Here is an 18048-nt window from a genome sequence, read left to right on the forward strand (position 1 = left end):
TTCTACCATTATATCAATTTCAAAATTTTATTCTTCTGCTTCTTTTCAGAAAGAAGATACAAAAACAATTGAGAATTGTCACGAACATACTAGTGATGAATCAGACATTCCAAGTGATGAATCAGACATTCCAAGCGATATTCCAAGCGATGAATCAGACATTCCAAGCGATGAATTAGACATTCCAAGCGATATTCCAAGCGATGAATCAGACATTCCAGGTTTGTGCTTGAGAAAAAACAATCACTTATTCTTATATCTATATGCTAACAGAAGCATAACAGAAAGATTAAGGTTATTGACACCATTACAAATGAAAGTTTCCACTATAAAAATAAATACAAGACAAACAAATCTATCCCAAGAAAAAAAAAGAATCTTTAGTTTATCATTTAAATAACTTCAAAACTTCCAGTTGATACAAATTGAGCCCTTCTCTAATTGTCTCCCTTGTGCTCTGTTCAATGTCAGCAACTACAAAAAAATCTCTGATATCAATTCATCCTTCATAAGGTAGTTTTGTGAAATGTTATAGGGCTATTGTCGAGTTTGAGCCTGTCAAGATCAGTCATGAGAAGACCACTAGCATCGTGTCTTATCGTATTCCAACAGTTTTTTTACTTCAATTGGTAGCACTCATAATTTGGAGAACAAAAAAAAAAGAAGAGAAATGATCTTTCTTTTTCATATTTCCTAATGTGATTAGTTCTTTAGAAGCTAGTTAGGCATATGGGTAATCAATGTTTTAATTATGCAAACATGATGGATCCATGCCTAATTCGGTTATGCGAATGTGGTTTCTATATGGAAGGTTTGGTTGCAGAAAGAATTGCTGAATTCACAGACAATAGGTTTCAAAGTAATGCTCACTTGTTCACCTATGAACAAATAGTAAAAATGACATTCAACTTTGAGATAATCATTGGTAGAGGAGGATTCGGAACAGTCTATTATAGAATTTTAGAAGATGGCACTGATGTCGCAATCAAGCTACGTACACACAGGCACATCAATGCAGGGTGGCAGGGAGTTCTTCACTGAGGTATATAATTCATTTTACTAAACCTTCAAATTTTGAAGCATCCTCAGCCATAGATTAATTTGTGCTTTAAAATAGAAATCCAGCAACCAAATTAGAAGATGATGGTGAAAATAAAATCCACTAGTGTACGCCAATGTAATTGACCACTGGAGATTAAACTGAATTAAATATAGAATTAATGAACTTTGAGAAATGTATGCATGATGACATTTTGTATTTGTGTTGCAGTTGAACTTAACACAAGTTCGCCACAGGAATCTAATTTCTTTAATTGGCTACTGCAAGGATGAAGGTAACCTTGCTATTGTCTATGAGTACATGCCTCGAGGAGACCTTCAAGACCATCTGAGAGGTTTTGCACTATGACATTTCTGAGACTGTAATTTGAATCAACAGATTGGATGTGTGATGCTGATTTAGGAGTATATTTTCTGCTTAGTCATGTATATATTGAATTTTGTAGTAAAATGATAAACATTCAAGAAAATGATCACCTAATCATATTCAACATGGAATAGGAGATCTTGTTTTGTTGCTGGTTTCTTTTACTTGTTTATTGCTGAAATTCAAGATGCTTTTATTGAGTCTATGGAAGAATGTTCAGTCATCTGAGTAGAAATTGTTTATTTTTCCTAAAATTAAAAGCTATTATAATGAACACAAATCTTCAATAGTTTGTATTGTAATGGTCCTAATCATTGAACGTTGCAAAGTCAGCTAGATGCTCATATTGCACAAGATTTGCTTTTGTAAGCATCATGCAACATTCAATATGTGGTTGGAGTATCAGATTTCTTTTACCAAATATAGATGCATAAACTTAATGACTATGATCTTTCTTATTCTTATGTTCTCTCAATCGTAGGTAAAGCTGGGTTTCCTGTGTTGACATGGGCACAGAGGCTTCAAATTGCATACCAAACTGCACAAGGTTTAATTTAAACTATGAAGCTTCTTGTCCTTTTACTTTATTTTGGATTTGTGTATAACTCGACATGAATTCTCTATGCTTAATTTAGGATTGGACTATCTGCATAGGGGATGGAACCGGCCAATAGTTCATAGGGATGTGAAGAGCTCAAACATTCTCTTGGGTGCAAAATTAGAGGCTAAAATAGCAGATTTTGGAGCTTCCAGTGTATGCAATGAGAATGACAATGATGAAACCATAATAGTGGTTGGAACATATGGATATCTTGATCCAGAGTATGTTCTTTTCTCCACTATACTTTCTAGAGGTAGTCAAATAATGTAGTAACCACATAGATAGTCCTGATTAGACTAATATAACACTTTATTACATATATACTATCATGACTACCGATTATGTTTAGTTAGTATGTCTATGTTAGAAATAAGAAGATGCATGTGTGGTGTGTTGGAGGAAGTTTTGAATTTATAAATAATAAAAATGTAATGAGATATCTCACAAATGTTCGAAAACTATAATTTTCATTGTCTTTTTTATAACAATTATGCTGGAGATGATACATGAGATTATTTAAATAAGAATTTTGCTATATATCTCGCTAACACATGGTTTGGAAGATGCTATATAAAGCTTAATTTTTGGAATTGCAATTAGTTACCAATTAGATATAAGTATGTAGCAAATAAATCCTTATGCTTTGTACCTAGTTAAACTAAGAACCAATACTGAATCTGCTATGATGTTCATAAAAATTATTTTATCTTCTGTAATCTAATCTGCAAGGTGCTACTTGTTCATCCATTTTCATTCTTAACATCGAATAATGTTGCCACACCACTAGTTTGATAGGAAAAGGCAAAGTAATAAAAGTTTTTCTTGCTGTTTTAATTCAATTGTGGCCTTAATTTCTTTTTTTCAGGTATTACCAAACTGGCCATGTCAGTAAAGCGAGTGATGTTTATAGCTTTGGGATAATCCTTCTAGAAATGATTAGTGGCCAACCTCCAATAATTCGTGGCCCAGAAGTGCAGCAACGCATTGTCGAATGGATATCTCTGAGAGTTGGTGATGGAGCAGATTTTGTTGATACAAGGATGAACAAATACTATGACCCTAGCTCTGTGTGGAAGGTTCTTCAGCTAGCATTGAGTTGCACAAACTCATCAGCCAGTAGGAGACCTCGAATGGCTGAAGTAGTAATCCAACTTGAAGAGATCATTGAAATGAAGCCCTTCAAATACATGACTGAGGACATGAACAGCGAAGGTGAGACTGACCAATCCAACCTTACAGTTGAATATGACATTATGTTTTTGGTTCCTGATAGATTGTGAAAAGATTTCTTAGCAAATAAGATGGAAATGTCCTATTACCATTTTTGGTTCCATATTTTTGGACAATGTTTCTTTTCACATTTTCAATGTTTGTCTATTGCTCCCTTCAGATATGGAAAATGAAGAAGTGGAAGAAGCATTTGTAACCTCAATTGCTCAAGCTGATCGCCCTGTATGCATGCATCAACTATCAGCCAACTTGTTCACATCATGGCATGACCCTGTGCAGGAAAGTGCCACAATAGAACAAATGGATTTTGTAATCAACCAAAGGGATGAACTAGATGAGAAGATCAAGATGATGGATGAAGAGAGTGCAATTCTTTTTAGCAGGTTGAAAGTTTTGGAAGAAAAAATTGCTGAATGTAAAAGGACAAAACAGGCACTAGAAATGAAGTTGGAGAGTATGGAGAGCATGGACATATTTTACAAGCATATGTAAGTTTCATAAGTAAGATGTTCTTAGGGTTCACATCTAAGGGAGTTGTTTGCTTATGTTCCAATTGGTTGAGTTGTATTTGATGTTTAGTTTTGAGGTTCAAACATAAAAAATAAAAATAAAAAAACTCAGAAATATGTAGAACAAATGATTTGATTTCTGTTTTTATGTTTATTTGATGTTATGGAGTAAGTAATAATTTATCCAAGACTTAGTATTTTCATGGCACTTTTGATAGTTTCCTTGTGAAGACTTTTAAATGATGAATTTGATTATGCCAAGCATTAATTGTGATCAAGGTTATGCTTTTAATTTGAGTTCATTTGTCTTGCATTAATTTCTTAATTTTCCTTTGTTGGTGTAACATTTTTTGAAACATTCGTAATGCTTATTGATTGTAAGTTTTTTCCCATCGAATTTAACACATCAATTAGAATTTCAATGAGCTTTTTAACTATGTGCATATATGTTGTCCTTTAAAACTCATCTACAATTTTCAATTAATTACTTTGGTGGTCTGAGAAAATATCTGAATTATTATATATACAATCCTATTATTCATAGATAATTTATGGACATCTATTGATGTGATAAATTGACTCAGTATTTTTTTTTTTTTTTGAAAAATAAAATTTAGAGATGAAATTTTAGAAATAAAAAAATTAAAAAAATAATTTTAATAATAGGTACCTATGGATTGCCCATGTACATTTATCAGATATCAGCTACATGCAAAGTGGTTCATGTAATTGGAGTATGAAATAATTTGAAAAGAATTATTAATTTTAGTTGCTCCAATATTAGTAGATTAAATTTTAATCAGTGTTAAAATAATTATTTGAAGTAGTTTTAATCAAAATTTATTGTTTTATATTATAATATTTTTTAAATTAAAACTAAATATTTTTTTAATTAAATTGAAATAATTTTAATTAATTTAGAATAGTTTGGATCGGAGTGGGAAGTTTGATCGATTTACTTTGTGATTTTCATTAGTTATTTTGAAAAGTGTTAACGCGTCATTTGCCGGATTGGAAATCCTAGTCATCGGAGCTTATTGGATTTTTTTTTTTACTTTAAATGCTTGGCTCAACGCGCTAGGATCTTTCGAAAGAGCTTGTTCCTATTGCACCATTGAGTAATGATTCTCTTCCAGCATAGCAGGACAGACACAGGAGCCCACCTGCATGCTCAATGTCTGTCCTGCTGCATTTTCCTGCAGTTTTCATGCGAGAATCATTACTCTATGAGTTCACATTCTGAGTTCCTCGAAACTGCAGAGCAGATTTTCCCTATTTCTTTCTCCTTAGGGTTTCCGACCTTTTAAGCCTGTGAAAAGTTGAGTTTAAATACACTAGAAAGCGAGATAGAAAAGGGGCTGATTCTGGGCTTTTCTCTTCATCTTCTTGATAAATTTGCATCTGGGATTTGGTCTAGGATTCGTCCGGTTAAGGTATGAAGTACATCACTCAATTCATACATACTCAGTTTTACGCAAGTATTATGTTTTAAAGCATATATCTAATTTTTAGGCATGGAATCAACAGGTTCTTTATTTGCTGAAGAGGAAGATTGCAATAGTATCTTGAAGCTGTGTTGTAGTCCATTGACAATATTAGCTACTTTAATCTATTATAGATTATTGGTTTAACATATATGTTAAGCATGTAGCTCAGCGCTTTAGTGTGTAACTAAGTTCATTACTTTTGTATTTTCCATCCTCCTAAACAAGAAAGTCTCCAAAATAAACCTTCTACAAAATCTAAACTTTTGAGAATTGAATTTCTAATTTGCATTAGTTCTCACTTCATCTGCCCTTTGATGTTCCTTTGTCAGATGCAACGCTTAGTTTTGTTCCTGATTAGTCTTCCTAATTGGATGAAGTGTTTATATATTATATGATTTGAACATGATCTAAGTCTTTTAAACTCATTCCTCTTTGACAAAAGCTTTACTGTAGGTTCCATACATCAAAATCAAAATACGAACGAGTGGGGTCATCCTTTGTAGGACACAGAAGTTGCCTGGTGGTAGCAAATATGGCGACTATAAGTGATGTGGCCACGGCAGTTTCCTTGATTGGTAAAGTTATAAAGGCAGCTAGTGATGCACAAATGTTGAAGAAGGAATTTAAGGAGTTAGCAAACTACTTAGCATTGGTAGGAAGACAGTTGGAGATGCTCGATGACAGGGAGCTTGGTGATGCTTCCATGCAAACATTTCAGAAGATGGAGGAGGTTTTGCTTGAGTGTAATGATCTCGCTAATAGATGCCAGCAACGAAGTTCTATCTACCTTATGGCCAAAGGTAAGCGGATTCAGAACGAACTCAAAGGGGCACAGGAAAAAATAGCAAAATACTTGACTCTGATTCCACTCATCCATTTCACACAAGTTTTTAGGCGGTTTAAGGTATATGCTCATCTTTTTGCATGTGTTTGGTATAAACTTCTGGTCTTCGTATTTGATAAATGCAATCAGTTTAAACTTATTTTCTAAGACTAATACATGCACTTTTGATCTTCATGCATGTTAACCGTGGTAGTTTTTCATAACTTAGTCTAACTCCTAATGTTTTTCTTCATAAAATGGTGATTGAACCCCATTGGTATTGTGCAAATAAATTCAGTGGATTACAGTTACTGAAATGTCAAAATTATTCTTCTAGGCTAATCATGAATTGAAGTTCTACCATTATATCAATTTCAAAAATTTATTCTTCTACTTCTTTTCAGGAAGAAGATACCAAAATAAATGAGAATTGGCACGAACATGCTAGCGATGAATCAGACATTCCAGGTTTGTTCTTGAGAAAAAAATACTCACTTATTCTTATATCTATATGCTAATAGAAGCTTACAAAAAGATTAAGGTTGTTGACACCAAATCACAAATGAAAGTTTCCACTATAAAAATAAATTCAAGACAGACAAATCTATCCCAAGAAAAAAAGGAATCTTCTGTTCATCATTTAAATAACTTGAAAACTTCCAATTGATACAATTTGAGCCCTTCTCTACTCGTCTCCCTTGTGCTTTGTTCAATTGTTAGCAACTACAAAACATCTCTGATGTCAATGCACCCTTCCTAAATTAGTTTTGTGAAGTGTTTTAGGACTATTGTCGAGTTTGAGCTTGTCAAGATCGGTCATGAGAAGACCACTAGCATTGTGTTTCATCATAATTCCAACAGTTTTTTTACTTCAATTGGTAGTACTCATAATTTGGAGAACAAACAAAAAATGATCTTTCTTTTTCATATTTCCTAATGTGATCAATGCTTTAGAAGCTAGTTAGGCATTTGGCTAATCAATGTTTTAATTATGCAAATATGATGGATCCGTACCTAATTCAGTTATGTGAATGTGGTTTTTGTATGGAAGGGTTGGTTGCAGAAAGAATTGCTGAAATTACAGACAATACGTTTCAAAGTAATGCTCGCTTGTTCACCTATAAACAAATAGTAAAAATGACATTCAACTTTAAGACAATCATTGGTAAGGAGGATTCGGAACAGTCTTTCATGGATATTTGGAAGATGGCACTGATGTCGCAATCAAGCTACGTGACACACTCATCACGACAGGGTGACATGCAGTTCTTGGCCGAGGTATATAATTCATTTTAGTAAACCTTCAAATTAGAAGATGATGGTAATCCACTAGGGTACACCAATGTAATTGACCACCGGAGATTAAACTGAATTAAATATAGCATGAACTTTGAAAAATGTATGAATATGCATGATAACATTTTGTATTTGTGTTGCAGTTGAACTTAACACAAGTTCGCCACAGGAATCTAATTTCTTTAATTGGCTACTGCAAGGATGGAAGTAACCTTGCTATTGTCTATGAGTACATGCCTCAAGGAGACCTTCTGCCCATCTGAGAGGTTTTGCACTATGACATTTCTAAGACTGTAATTTGAATCAACAGATTGTCTAGTATAACTAAGACTCATAGAAAGAAATGATATAGTATATTTCCTGCTTAGTCGTGTATATATTGAATTTTGTAGTAAAATGATAAACATTCAAGAAAATGATCACCTAATCATATTCTTGTTTTGTTGCTGGTTTCTTTTAGTTGTTTATTGCTGAAATGCAAGATCTTTTATTGAGTCTATGGAATAATATTATCAATGATTTCTCCTAAAATTAAAATATTATAATGAACACAAATCTTTCTTATTCCAATGTTCTCATATTGCACAAGATTTGCTTTTGTAAGCAATGCAACATTCAATATGTGTAGGTAAAGTTGGGTTTCCTGACTATGATTGACATGGGCACAAAGGCTCCAAATTGCATACCAAGCTGCACAAGGTTTTAAACAAAGGAGCTTCTTGTCCTTTTACTTTATTTTGGATTTGTGCATATTTCTCTTAACTCGACATGAATTCTATATACTTAATTTAGGATTGGACTATCTGCATACGGGATGCAACCCACCAATTGTTCATAGGGATGTGAAGAGCGCAAACATTCTCCTGGGTGCAAATTTAGAGGCTAAAATAACAGATTTTGGATTGTCCAAGGCTTGGAATGAAAATGGCACTTATGAAGACACAAGAGTGGTTGGAACATAGGGTATATTGATCCAGAGTATGTTCTTTTCTCCACCATACTTTCTAGAGGTAGTCAAATAATGTAATAACCACATAGATAGTCCTGATTAGACTAATATAACACTTTATTGCACACTATCATGATTACTGATTACGTTTAGTTAGTATTTCTATGTTTGAAATAAGAAGACGGTATGGTGTGTCGGAGGAAGTTTTGAATTTATAAATAATAAAAATGTAATGAGATATCTCACAAATGTTCGAAAACTATAATTTTCGTTGTCTTTTTGATAACAATTATGCTGGAGATGAACATGGGATTATTTAAATTTTGCTATCTCGCTACATGGTTTGGAAGATGCTATAAAGCTTAATTTTTGGAATTGCAATTAGTTACCAATTAGATATAAGTATGTAGCAAATAAATCCTTATGCTTTGTACCTAATTAAACTAAGAACCAATACTGAATCTGCTATGATGTTCATAGAAATTATTTTATCCTCTTTAATCTGCAAGGTGCTACTTGTTCATCCATTTTCATTCTTAACATCAGATAGTGTCACCACACCACTAGTTTGCTAGGAAATGACAAAGTAATAATAGTTTTTCTTACTGTTTTAATTCAATTGTGACCTTAATTTCTTTTTTTTCAGGTATATTAAACAGGCCGCGTCAGTAAAGCGAGTGATGTTTATGGCTTTGGGATAATCCTTCTGGAAATGATTAGTGGCCAACCTCCAGTAAGTTATGGCCCAGAAGTGCAACATGACATTGTCGAATGGATATCTCTGAGAGTTGACAGTGGAGCAGATTTTGTTGATACAAGGATGAACATATACTATGACCCTCGCTCTGTGTGGAAGGTTCTTCAGCTAGCATTGAGTTGCACAGCCTCAACAGCCAATAGGAGACCTCGAATGGCTGAAGTAGCAATCCAACTTAAAGAGATCATTGACATGAAGCCCTTCGATGGTGAGACTAACCAATCCAACCTTCCAGTTGAATATGACATTATGTTTTTGGTTCCTGATAGTTTCTGAAAAGATTTCTTAGAAAATAAGATGGAAATGTTATATTGCCATTTTTGGTTCCATAATTTTTACTAAACATATAGGCATCTCGGATAACCATAAAAATAATTGTCATGTGATATATGAGAAATGATTTCCTCAAGAGATGATAATCTTTGCTACATTTCTAGTAGCAGTTGCACATTTTGAATGTTTGTCTACTGCTCCCTCCAGATATGGAAAATGAAGAAGTGGAAGAAGCATTTGTAACCTCAATTGCTCAAGCTGATCGCCCTGTATGCATGCATCAACTATCAGCCAACTTGTTCACATCATGGACACACACTACCCCTGGTAGAAGGTTTTGGCGATGCAAAAATTGGAAAGTACGACTTGCATTTATCTTCAATCTTGCAATATACTTTTCCTAGGAATGATTTGTTTGTTCTTTTGCAGATGGCCGACGACTGTGGCTATTTTGAATGGCATGACCCTGTGCAGGAAAATGTCACAATAGAACAAATGGATTTCGTAATCCACCAAAGGGATGAGCTAGATGAGGAGATAAAGATGATGGATGAAGAGAGTGATATTCTTTTTAACAAGCTTAAAACCTTGGAAGAAAAAATTGCTGAATGCAAAAGGAGTAAGGAGGCACTAGAAATGAAGTCGGACAGCATGGACATATTTTATGAGTGTATGTGAGTTTCATTAAGGAAGATGTTCATAGGGTTCTCTCTTAGACATCTAAAGGGAGTTGTTTGCTGATGTTCCTTACGTAGGAACAATGTCTATATGCTTGGTCGAGTTGTATTTGATGTTTAGTTTGGACATTTTTTTATATAAAAAACACAGAAATATATAGAACAGATGAATTCATTTCTGTTTTAATGTTTATTTGATAATAAGGAATAAGTAATTTATTGAAGACTTAGTATTTTCATGGCACTTTTGATCGTTTCCTTTTGAAGGCTTTTGATGATGAATTTTATTATGCCAAGCATTATGATCAAGGTTATGTGTCTAATTGGAAATCATTAGTCTTACATTAATTTTCTGAAACTTTTGCGATGCTTATTGATTGTAAGTTTTCCCCCTAGAATTTAACACATCAGTTAGAATTTCTATGAGCTTTTGACCTAAACCTGAACTCATTTAACTATGTGCATATATGTCATTCGTAGCAATCCTTGGTCGGCTCATGCTAGCTCAAGCTCTCATTCTACACATTAAGTTGAACAAATGCTAGGGAAATAATACTCCAAAGTGCAAAGTTTAGATAGTAAAAGCTAAAATAAGTTGATTTGAATCAAAACCCTATCAAAGAAAACTTGAAAATTCATATGCATACCTCATTAAAATGTAGGAGATTCTAAAATGAACACTTTAGGTTTAGAAAACTCAAACAAACTGATTTTGAGTGAAACTTGTATAACATGCTTCAAATCAGCTTGCAAATATCGAAAGAATAGAGTTTGAAAATTGTCTGAAATTGAAGGGAACCCACACAAACTAGAGAGCATATCACATGACTAGTTTAATTTACAATGACTAGACAAGAATCTTATCCTCAGAAACTTAAATTGATGCACTTGAGTACTGTCATTTATCAGAGATAAGCTGCCTGCAAAGTTGTCCATGTAATTCGAGTACACATGATAAATTTATCCTTGTAAAGTAAAATGATCAGGTAGTGAATAAGCCACACATGAGATGCTACAAACTTGAGCTCCAAAACAAATGCAGGAAATCTTCATTCAAAAGCAGTCGATAGTGGCCACGGAAGAGATAATGTCGTTCTGCAACGCAAACAAACGAGTTGTTAATACAAGGGTATATAGCACAAAAACAAAGCAAGAAATTTTTAGGGAAACTCAATGCTGGTGAGAAAGAGTGAAGGGTTGGTTCTTAACTACATACAAGATTGCTAGCAATGATTAGGCATGGATATGAAAGAACATCTTGAAAGATGTAGAAATTAAAATCTACTTTCATGCTTAGTTTATGTGGGTGGATGGAACATGAAATGGTGACGGGGGAGAGAGGAGAAATACTATAAAATTAGACAGGACTCGTGATCATTTGTATTGATTTTCAGAACCCAAGGAAACCAAGTGTTATCTAAACATCTCAAATCAAAATGGAGTCGAAAAAATAGTATGATATGTCATGAACATTTAGTAGATTAATAGCGAGTAGAAGAGCCTTCTATACAGCTATGCTATGTTTAGGAGTCTTACCAAGAAAGATGTAGGTAGGCATAGGGAGTCCTTGAAGTTCATTTCTCGCCATCTTTTTTCGGATCGTCCTCCTCCATTTGTTTTTGTTGGGTCTGAAAGAGAAAAGAAATTGGTTTCTTTATCATGTGAATCTGAGCTTCACAAAAAATAACACCAAGTTCATATAGAGAAGTTTACTGGGCCTATCAAATTACAATAAACGAGGATGGCCAAGAGGCTTGTCCATATTAAACTCATAGTTATGCGATAGAGTTCCAGGGACCTATTCAGGGTCCCCATTTGATTAATTCATATAAAATGTAAATCTTAATTGAATAAAAAAAATGGTTACTATCGGACTTCATGATTGTGCGCGTCAAATTTCCATCAAAACTTCTTTTCATTGAATATATGAAGAAAAATTTACCTAAATATTTCTTCCTCACTTTGTGGAATGTATATCACTTGCACTATAGTTAGATCCACACTTCTAATAATTACCATTAACATCACATCCAAAAAAAACTTATTTCCTTTTTAAATGTTTATATAAACGTTTGCAGAAGTCTAGACTTAAAAAACTTACCTCTGATTGGCCTTGTAAAGATGCCAATAAATCTTTGAGAGAAGGATCATTAGGGTCAACTCCAGGAAGCTGTGGGAATAATCTAAGTTATAGTCGGGTAATAGTTACAGGAATTCAAGTACTAGCAGAACATACACATTACCGAATTTATGATAGATGAGACAAATGATGGGTCCTCGAGTACTTTGCTCATCTCAGATGGAGACGCTGAGTCTTTTGCACCTTCCTGAACGGACATTTGGAGAGCTGCATGGGAAGTGTACATAATTGAGGCATGGAAAAAAAATGTCAAACTAATATGCTCACAATTGCTGACTATTTAGTGCCAAGATCAATGATAATGGATATGATCAGACAGATTCTGGCAGAATTCCAGCCACTTGCAAAGAACTCCAAAAGATAAAAGATCCATTGGTCCCTAAAGCAATCATGCCAAGGACCTGACATTGCATATCATAGGTTTTCCTACAGCTTGTGACTGATTTAACTGGTCGTAGAAACTAGAACATAAATGTAGTGGGCTTTTCAACTCTCCACAGTATTATAAATTGAAGCAGGATGTTCTGCAAATATAACAAACTAACCATAAGCCAGTTCAGGGTCTTCGGCAGTAGCCTCTGACATGTCAGCATCAGCAATATCCACACTCTTGGCCTTACCACCATCCATGGACATTGCCAGAGCCTGCTCCAGTAATGCAGCCTCATCTTCCTGATTGTATTAAAATTGCATGGATACAAAATTAGTTTATCTTCTATGCAAGTTCAGGTAAAGAGAGTCAAAAGAGGCACCAGAAATCAAAAGGTGCAAAGAAAACACCAGAAAAACAACTGTTTTGTCTGAAGACTAAACTAGTTCATCGTAAACTTAAGTTTCCATCAAACTACAAACTAAATAACTCAAATGAAATATATTCACAGTTCAAAAATGGAAAGAATACTATGGATCCATTTTCCAAAAAATACAATCTAACTGATTTCAATTTAAAAAATTAAAAGCCAACAATATTACCTAACTAGCAATTTGAGGACACTATTCAAAGACTCCTTTTTTTGTGTGTATTTAAACCTGCCACATTTGACCTTGAGTAAAAATTACTTGCTCCAGTGGATTCATGCTGATGGACTACAGAATAAAAATTATAGTTGTCACTGACACTACAGGAGGTAACTAATAGTCAAAGTTTGGGATGGCAAGGGGTAGTATACCAATATTCTATAAAGTACTTACACCAACCCAATCTGCTTAAGCCAAATTCAGATAGCTAATGATTAGGTTCTGGTCTGGTTAAGATTTGTAATTGTTAATAATATAAATAGGTTCATTTCTCCTAGCAGGTTTTGGGAATAGTCACGTGCCAATCAACTTTAACATTGTATTAGAGCAAGAGATCAGGACTTCAAATCCCACCTATGTCAAAAACAAAAACAAAAAAAAAAATCTAATCAACTTATCCACTCAACTCGAACAAATCAAGTACTTCATTCAGGCACAAAGGAGAAGAGTTAACAATATAAATATAATAAATAATCCCTTTCCTGACAGATCAAGCTTTTAGAAATAATGGTTAACTAATCAACTTTAACAGTAACCAAAGATAGATAAAATCACACTTGGGGTAGATTTGAATTGTATAAGATAGTTTGGATACTTATTATCTCATATTCAGCTAGGGTGGTGCAGGGTTCAAATAGTAGGCAGCAGGGAACTTGATCAGATTTGGATAAAAAAAACACAGTTACTCAGGCTGTTCCCATCCCTAATTCAAGTTAATCCTTCAGAAAGAAAAATCTGATAACAACAATCTCCGCTACTTTTGATTCTTCACCTACCCCTTTCATACCAGAGCCAGATATCAGCATTCAGCTATGGACATTCCAATCTGATACACAACATCCCCATCGGTCATGTGTGAACATTTTTATAAACAACCATGTCAGACACTTAAATCCACACCCATGCTACATACTCATACCCAAGTCTAAGATAGATAACAATAAAACAATTACATAACATCATATCAAATGGGAGCCAACTTAAATTTTTTTTTTGTGTATCCACTCAGGGATCCATGCCAAAGCACAGACCCCTGAAACAAAATGCCTAAAATTTCTCTAGACTTCTTTCTAGATTTCCACATTCCTTCAAGACATTAAGATATTAACAAAGAACAGCAAGTAATAAGGGAGAATCTTTATAAATGTTCGAGCAAATCTATCGAAGGATCCTGGTGAAAATAACAAAGGATTCTCTAACAAAGGTGAAACATCTGCTCAATTTATAGTAGCACCATAACTTATTGTCTAATCTCAAAATATATAAAATTAACACATTAAGAAGCAAGTAGAAGCTTTCATGCAAGAGAAATAAAGTTAAAAAGACTAACAAGAAAAATCAAATACAAATAAAGCAAACACATTAAGAAGTAAATAGAACCTTTCATGAAAGAAATAAAGTTAAAAGTCTAACAAGAAAACTCAATACTCCAGCAAGTAACAAGAAGGTAACTTCTCATTGGCTTTACCTTTTTACCATGTATTATTTTAGTTATATTTGCACCGTTCATAATGATCATAGAAATCTACTTTAGAGTGAAAGCATATGTCATTCCTACAAACTTCCCTAAGATATTTCATGATTGTTAAAACATAAGATTCTCTAGAAACAGAAAGTAATTTTTTAATTTATCTTGCACAAGATCAATTGAAAAATACAAACAAACTTAAGCTGTAGAATGGAACAGACCGTTAAATTGTGCCTTTTATCATCAGTAGCAACAGCTGAAGTGTTGCCTGCTTCAGTCATAGTTGCATCATTGGAACTTGAAGCCTGCTCTGTACCTTTTTCCCCTTTAGCAGCATCCTCAGCAGCCTTTTTGGCAGCAGCTTCTTGTCTTGCTCGTTCCTCTTCCATAGAGATCCTCAATGCTAGTGCCAACTCAGGGTCTATATTAGGATCTACACCAAAATCAAATCCAGACATGCCACCAGCTGCGGCTGCAGCAGCTGCAGCTGCAAAACCACTCCCTCCTTCCCCATCTCCAGTAAAGATAGGTGTGCTGTATATAGATGATTAGAGAATTATAGTTAAATCATGGGATCCAGAAGGACTGTAATGAATTTTCAAGAAGAACCATCAATACCTGATAAGTACATCAGAAAGAGCATTTGAACCAGGTGGAACAGGAACAATGTGACTGTTATCATTATTGTTTACAGCAGCAACAAGGGCTGTCAGCTTTTCAGGTTTTCCATCCTCCGATTCTCCAAAATCAACTACATCTAGAGCAACACTGCTCTTTTTCAACTTTCTCCCAATTGCCTCCAGTGTTTTTTTGTCATAATTAATTGGACTGAATCACCCAGCATGAATCAAGAATTTTTATATTGAATCCAACAACAAGAGTAAACAAAGCTATTTGGTCTTACCTTCCAGCAAAAACTATGATTCTCTGTTGCTGCTTCTTATTTTGGCGGTGCTTAAGAGCCAACTGAGCCACCTGGATTCCTGCAGTCAAGTTCATCTCACCGCCAATATCCAAACCTACATTTGAACAATGTGAAGGTTCACTCACCTGGATTCTTTGTTGCTTCCTTTACATTTGAACAAAGTGAAGGTTCATTTGAACAATAATTCCATTCTATTTTTTTATCCTTGATGAGTTGTGTTTATATTATTTAGGTTGATTTAATAGTTGTGATTTGCCTTTAAAATAGAATGGATTTATTGTTTTAATGTGAATAGCTTTCTATAGGTACATATATAGTGCATAATATAGTACCTATTGTGCATTAGTACACAAAATATCAAAAGAACATTAATACACACAACCTAAGCACATGTCAACGTTTCCAAGCTTCACATTAAATATTGTCAATAGAACAGGGATCACAATTAACCATTACTGAGTTCAATGTAAGTTCTTAGATGGAAAGAAACTGAGTATTGATAAACAAATGGTGCCTTTAATTTTAATAAAAAATATTTAATTTTGACATGGATCCCGAAAAGAAGCAAAATTTCATAACTTCAGATTCTCATTGAAATGACTAGGAAATCCACTGAACAACTTGGTTTTTAATCGACAGCTTATCTAGCCATGATTGGCCAATCAGCCTAACCCTTTTTTTTAGAAGAAAAACATTGAGACAATATAGATATTGCTTGTAACTTTAAACTTTAATCCTTGATTTCAACATGCTATTTAAATGTAGCCAATGGAAATCTGTATACAAATTAATAGACTGACACTTGAATCATTGTGTGTTCAATTTCCTGTAGAAGCCCTTAAATTGCAAAGTTCACAAGCAATAATAAGCATTCATTCTTCAGAACTTACAGTGTAGTTATAGAAATGACTAAAAGTTGATCACCCAGCAAGTCTCTCTGATAGGAACAATAGAAAGGCCAAGGGGAAAATGATCTTTTCCGTAGACAAGGATTATCATTCAGAAGAGGAAATTGGTTTCTTGGCACTCAAATGTAAGTTGGGAAAAGCAAATAATAAAAATCCTTACCATGCATGCAAGCCAGTATTTTTCCAAGATCACTGGTTGGTGTCACCAAGACCCTGACCCCTTTCCCCGCCATAGTCAGCAGCCCGACCGTGTTCTCCGGGTTCGACTGTCAAAACAATCATTCCAAGCTATAGATTGTCACCCAAACAATCATAAACATAAATAAATCACACTCAGCCCTAATTTGGGGAAAGAGGCAAATGACATATTCGAATAAAAGAGCGATTTTGCATCGGGGAAAGAGAAGCGAGCACCTGAGTCTTAGCACCACATATGAGATTGATGGCGTCGGCTTGCGCTTGAAGTCGGCTAGGCGTGTAGTCCCCATTGCGCATCCACTCGGAGTTGTCGATGCAGATCATGGTGGCCTATGGAACCAAACTCAACGTCAGCATGCAAATCGAAGCGAACCTGAGGGATCTAGTGAACAGAGGAAAAAGAGAAGCGACAGGCCTCGAGAACCATGGCGATGCGACGAGGAGGGCGACGGCGATCGAAAAGTTTGGGACAGACGGCGGAGGGCAGAAGGATCGAGAGTTGTTCTATTGCTGCCCGTTTGCTTGGGAATTAAACAACCAGTGGTGGGCCGGACCGGGCCGGGCCGCACTCAAAATTAGATTCATAATAATAAAATAAATAAATTTAATATTATTTATAACACACGATGTTTATCTTGACAAATACAAATATCATGTGCATCTTACGATTGTGCATAATATGAGAATTTGAAAAAATTTTGAGTGTCTAAAATAAGTAAATAATATCATTTTATATATTTTTTATTTTACGATTAAATTATTTAATATTTTCTTTTTAAAATTTAGGGGTTAGATTATAATATTACATAAAAATTAAAATAAAAAATTATTTTTTTATTTATTTATTTTTGACCTATGATTAAGTTATTTGAAATTTTCTAAAGAGGGTTTATGGATTGGATTATATTAGTAAACATAAAAAAATTTTAAAATGAAAATAAAAATATATATTTACTATTTTAAGATTCTTCCGGATATTTCGATTCTGATATCGTACACAGTCATATATTTTAAGACGTGTATGATGTCATTTCTCTCCAATCTAATTGAGATAAATATGAATTTATATTATTAGATATGAGTTTATATGCATACATCCTGTTAATCCATTAAAAAAAATCATAAGTATGATAAGAAGTCGTCATCTAAAAAATGATAAATCTCAGTTAGCTCCATTGATTATCTCTGGAGTGACCGGTCTGACCCTATGAAAGTTTCCCACTGGCCACCAGGATAAATCAGGAAATGCACACAGTGGTCAGCCTAGACGCCCAGCATTCTTTGATTACGCTCCCCATTTGGAGAAAAATTCTTGCAAATATGTCATAGTTAGGGATCGAATCATAAATACTTAAATGACAATT

The 18048-nt window shown here is 34.2% G+C and overlaps 2 protein-coding genes and 1 pseudogene across 2 annotated transcripts; 2 read left to right on the forward strand and 1 right to left on the reverse strand.

Annotated features, from left to right (window-relative positions):
• Positions 1-10208, forward strand: part of LOC141831415 (putative LRR receptor-like protein kinase At1g51890) — a 44007-nt pseudogene extending 33799 nt beyond the window's left edge.
• LOC141831414 (putative LRR receptor-like serine/threonine-protein kinase At2g28960) lies at positions 1279-3785 on the forward strand. Its single transcript, XM_074718773.1, has 5 exons — positions 1279-1394; positions 1908-1973; positions 2062-2248; positions 2893-3239; positions 3418-3785. The coding sequence occupies exons 1-5, from the start codon at positions 1361-1363 to the stop codon at positions 3747-3749; spliced, it is 966 nt and encodes a 321-aa protein (XP_074574874.1). The 5' UTR covers positions 1279-1360; the 3' UTR covers positions 3750-3785.
• Positions 10209-10795: 587 nt separating the features above from the next.
• On the reverse strand, positions 10796-17168 carry LOC141831732 (26S proteasome non-ATPase regulatory subunit 4 homolog). The gene is made up of 11 exons (XM_074719138.1): positions 17098-17168; positions 16901-17012; positions 16647-16752; positions 15558-15672; positions 15272-15481; positions 14875-15187; positions 12714-12840; positions 12272-12375; positions 12130-12198; positions 11565-11656; positions 10796-11123 (listed from the first exon to the last, which is right to left on the reverse strand). The coding sequence occupies exons 1-10, from the start codon at positions 17109-17111 to the stop codon at positions 11603-11605; spliced, it is 1224 nt and encodes a 407-aa protein (XP_074575239.1). The 5' UTR covers positions 17112-17168; the 3' UTR covers positions 10796-11123; positions 11565-11602.
• Between the last annotated feature and the right edge of the window lie 880 nt (positions 17169-18048).

This window comes from Curcuma longa, chromosome 7 (assembly GCF_044706935.1).
Source record: "Curcuma longa cultivar G26 ecotype Majalengka, Jawa Barat chromosome 7, ITB_CL_G26_1.1, whole genome shotgun sequence".
Taxonomy (NCBI): domain Eukaryota; kingdom Viridiplantae; phylum Streptophyta; class Magnoliopsida; order Zingiberales; family Zingiberaceae; genus Curcuma; species Curcuma longa.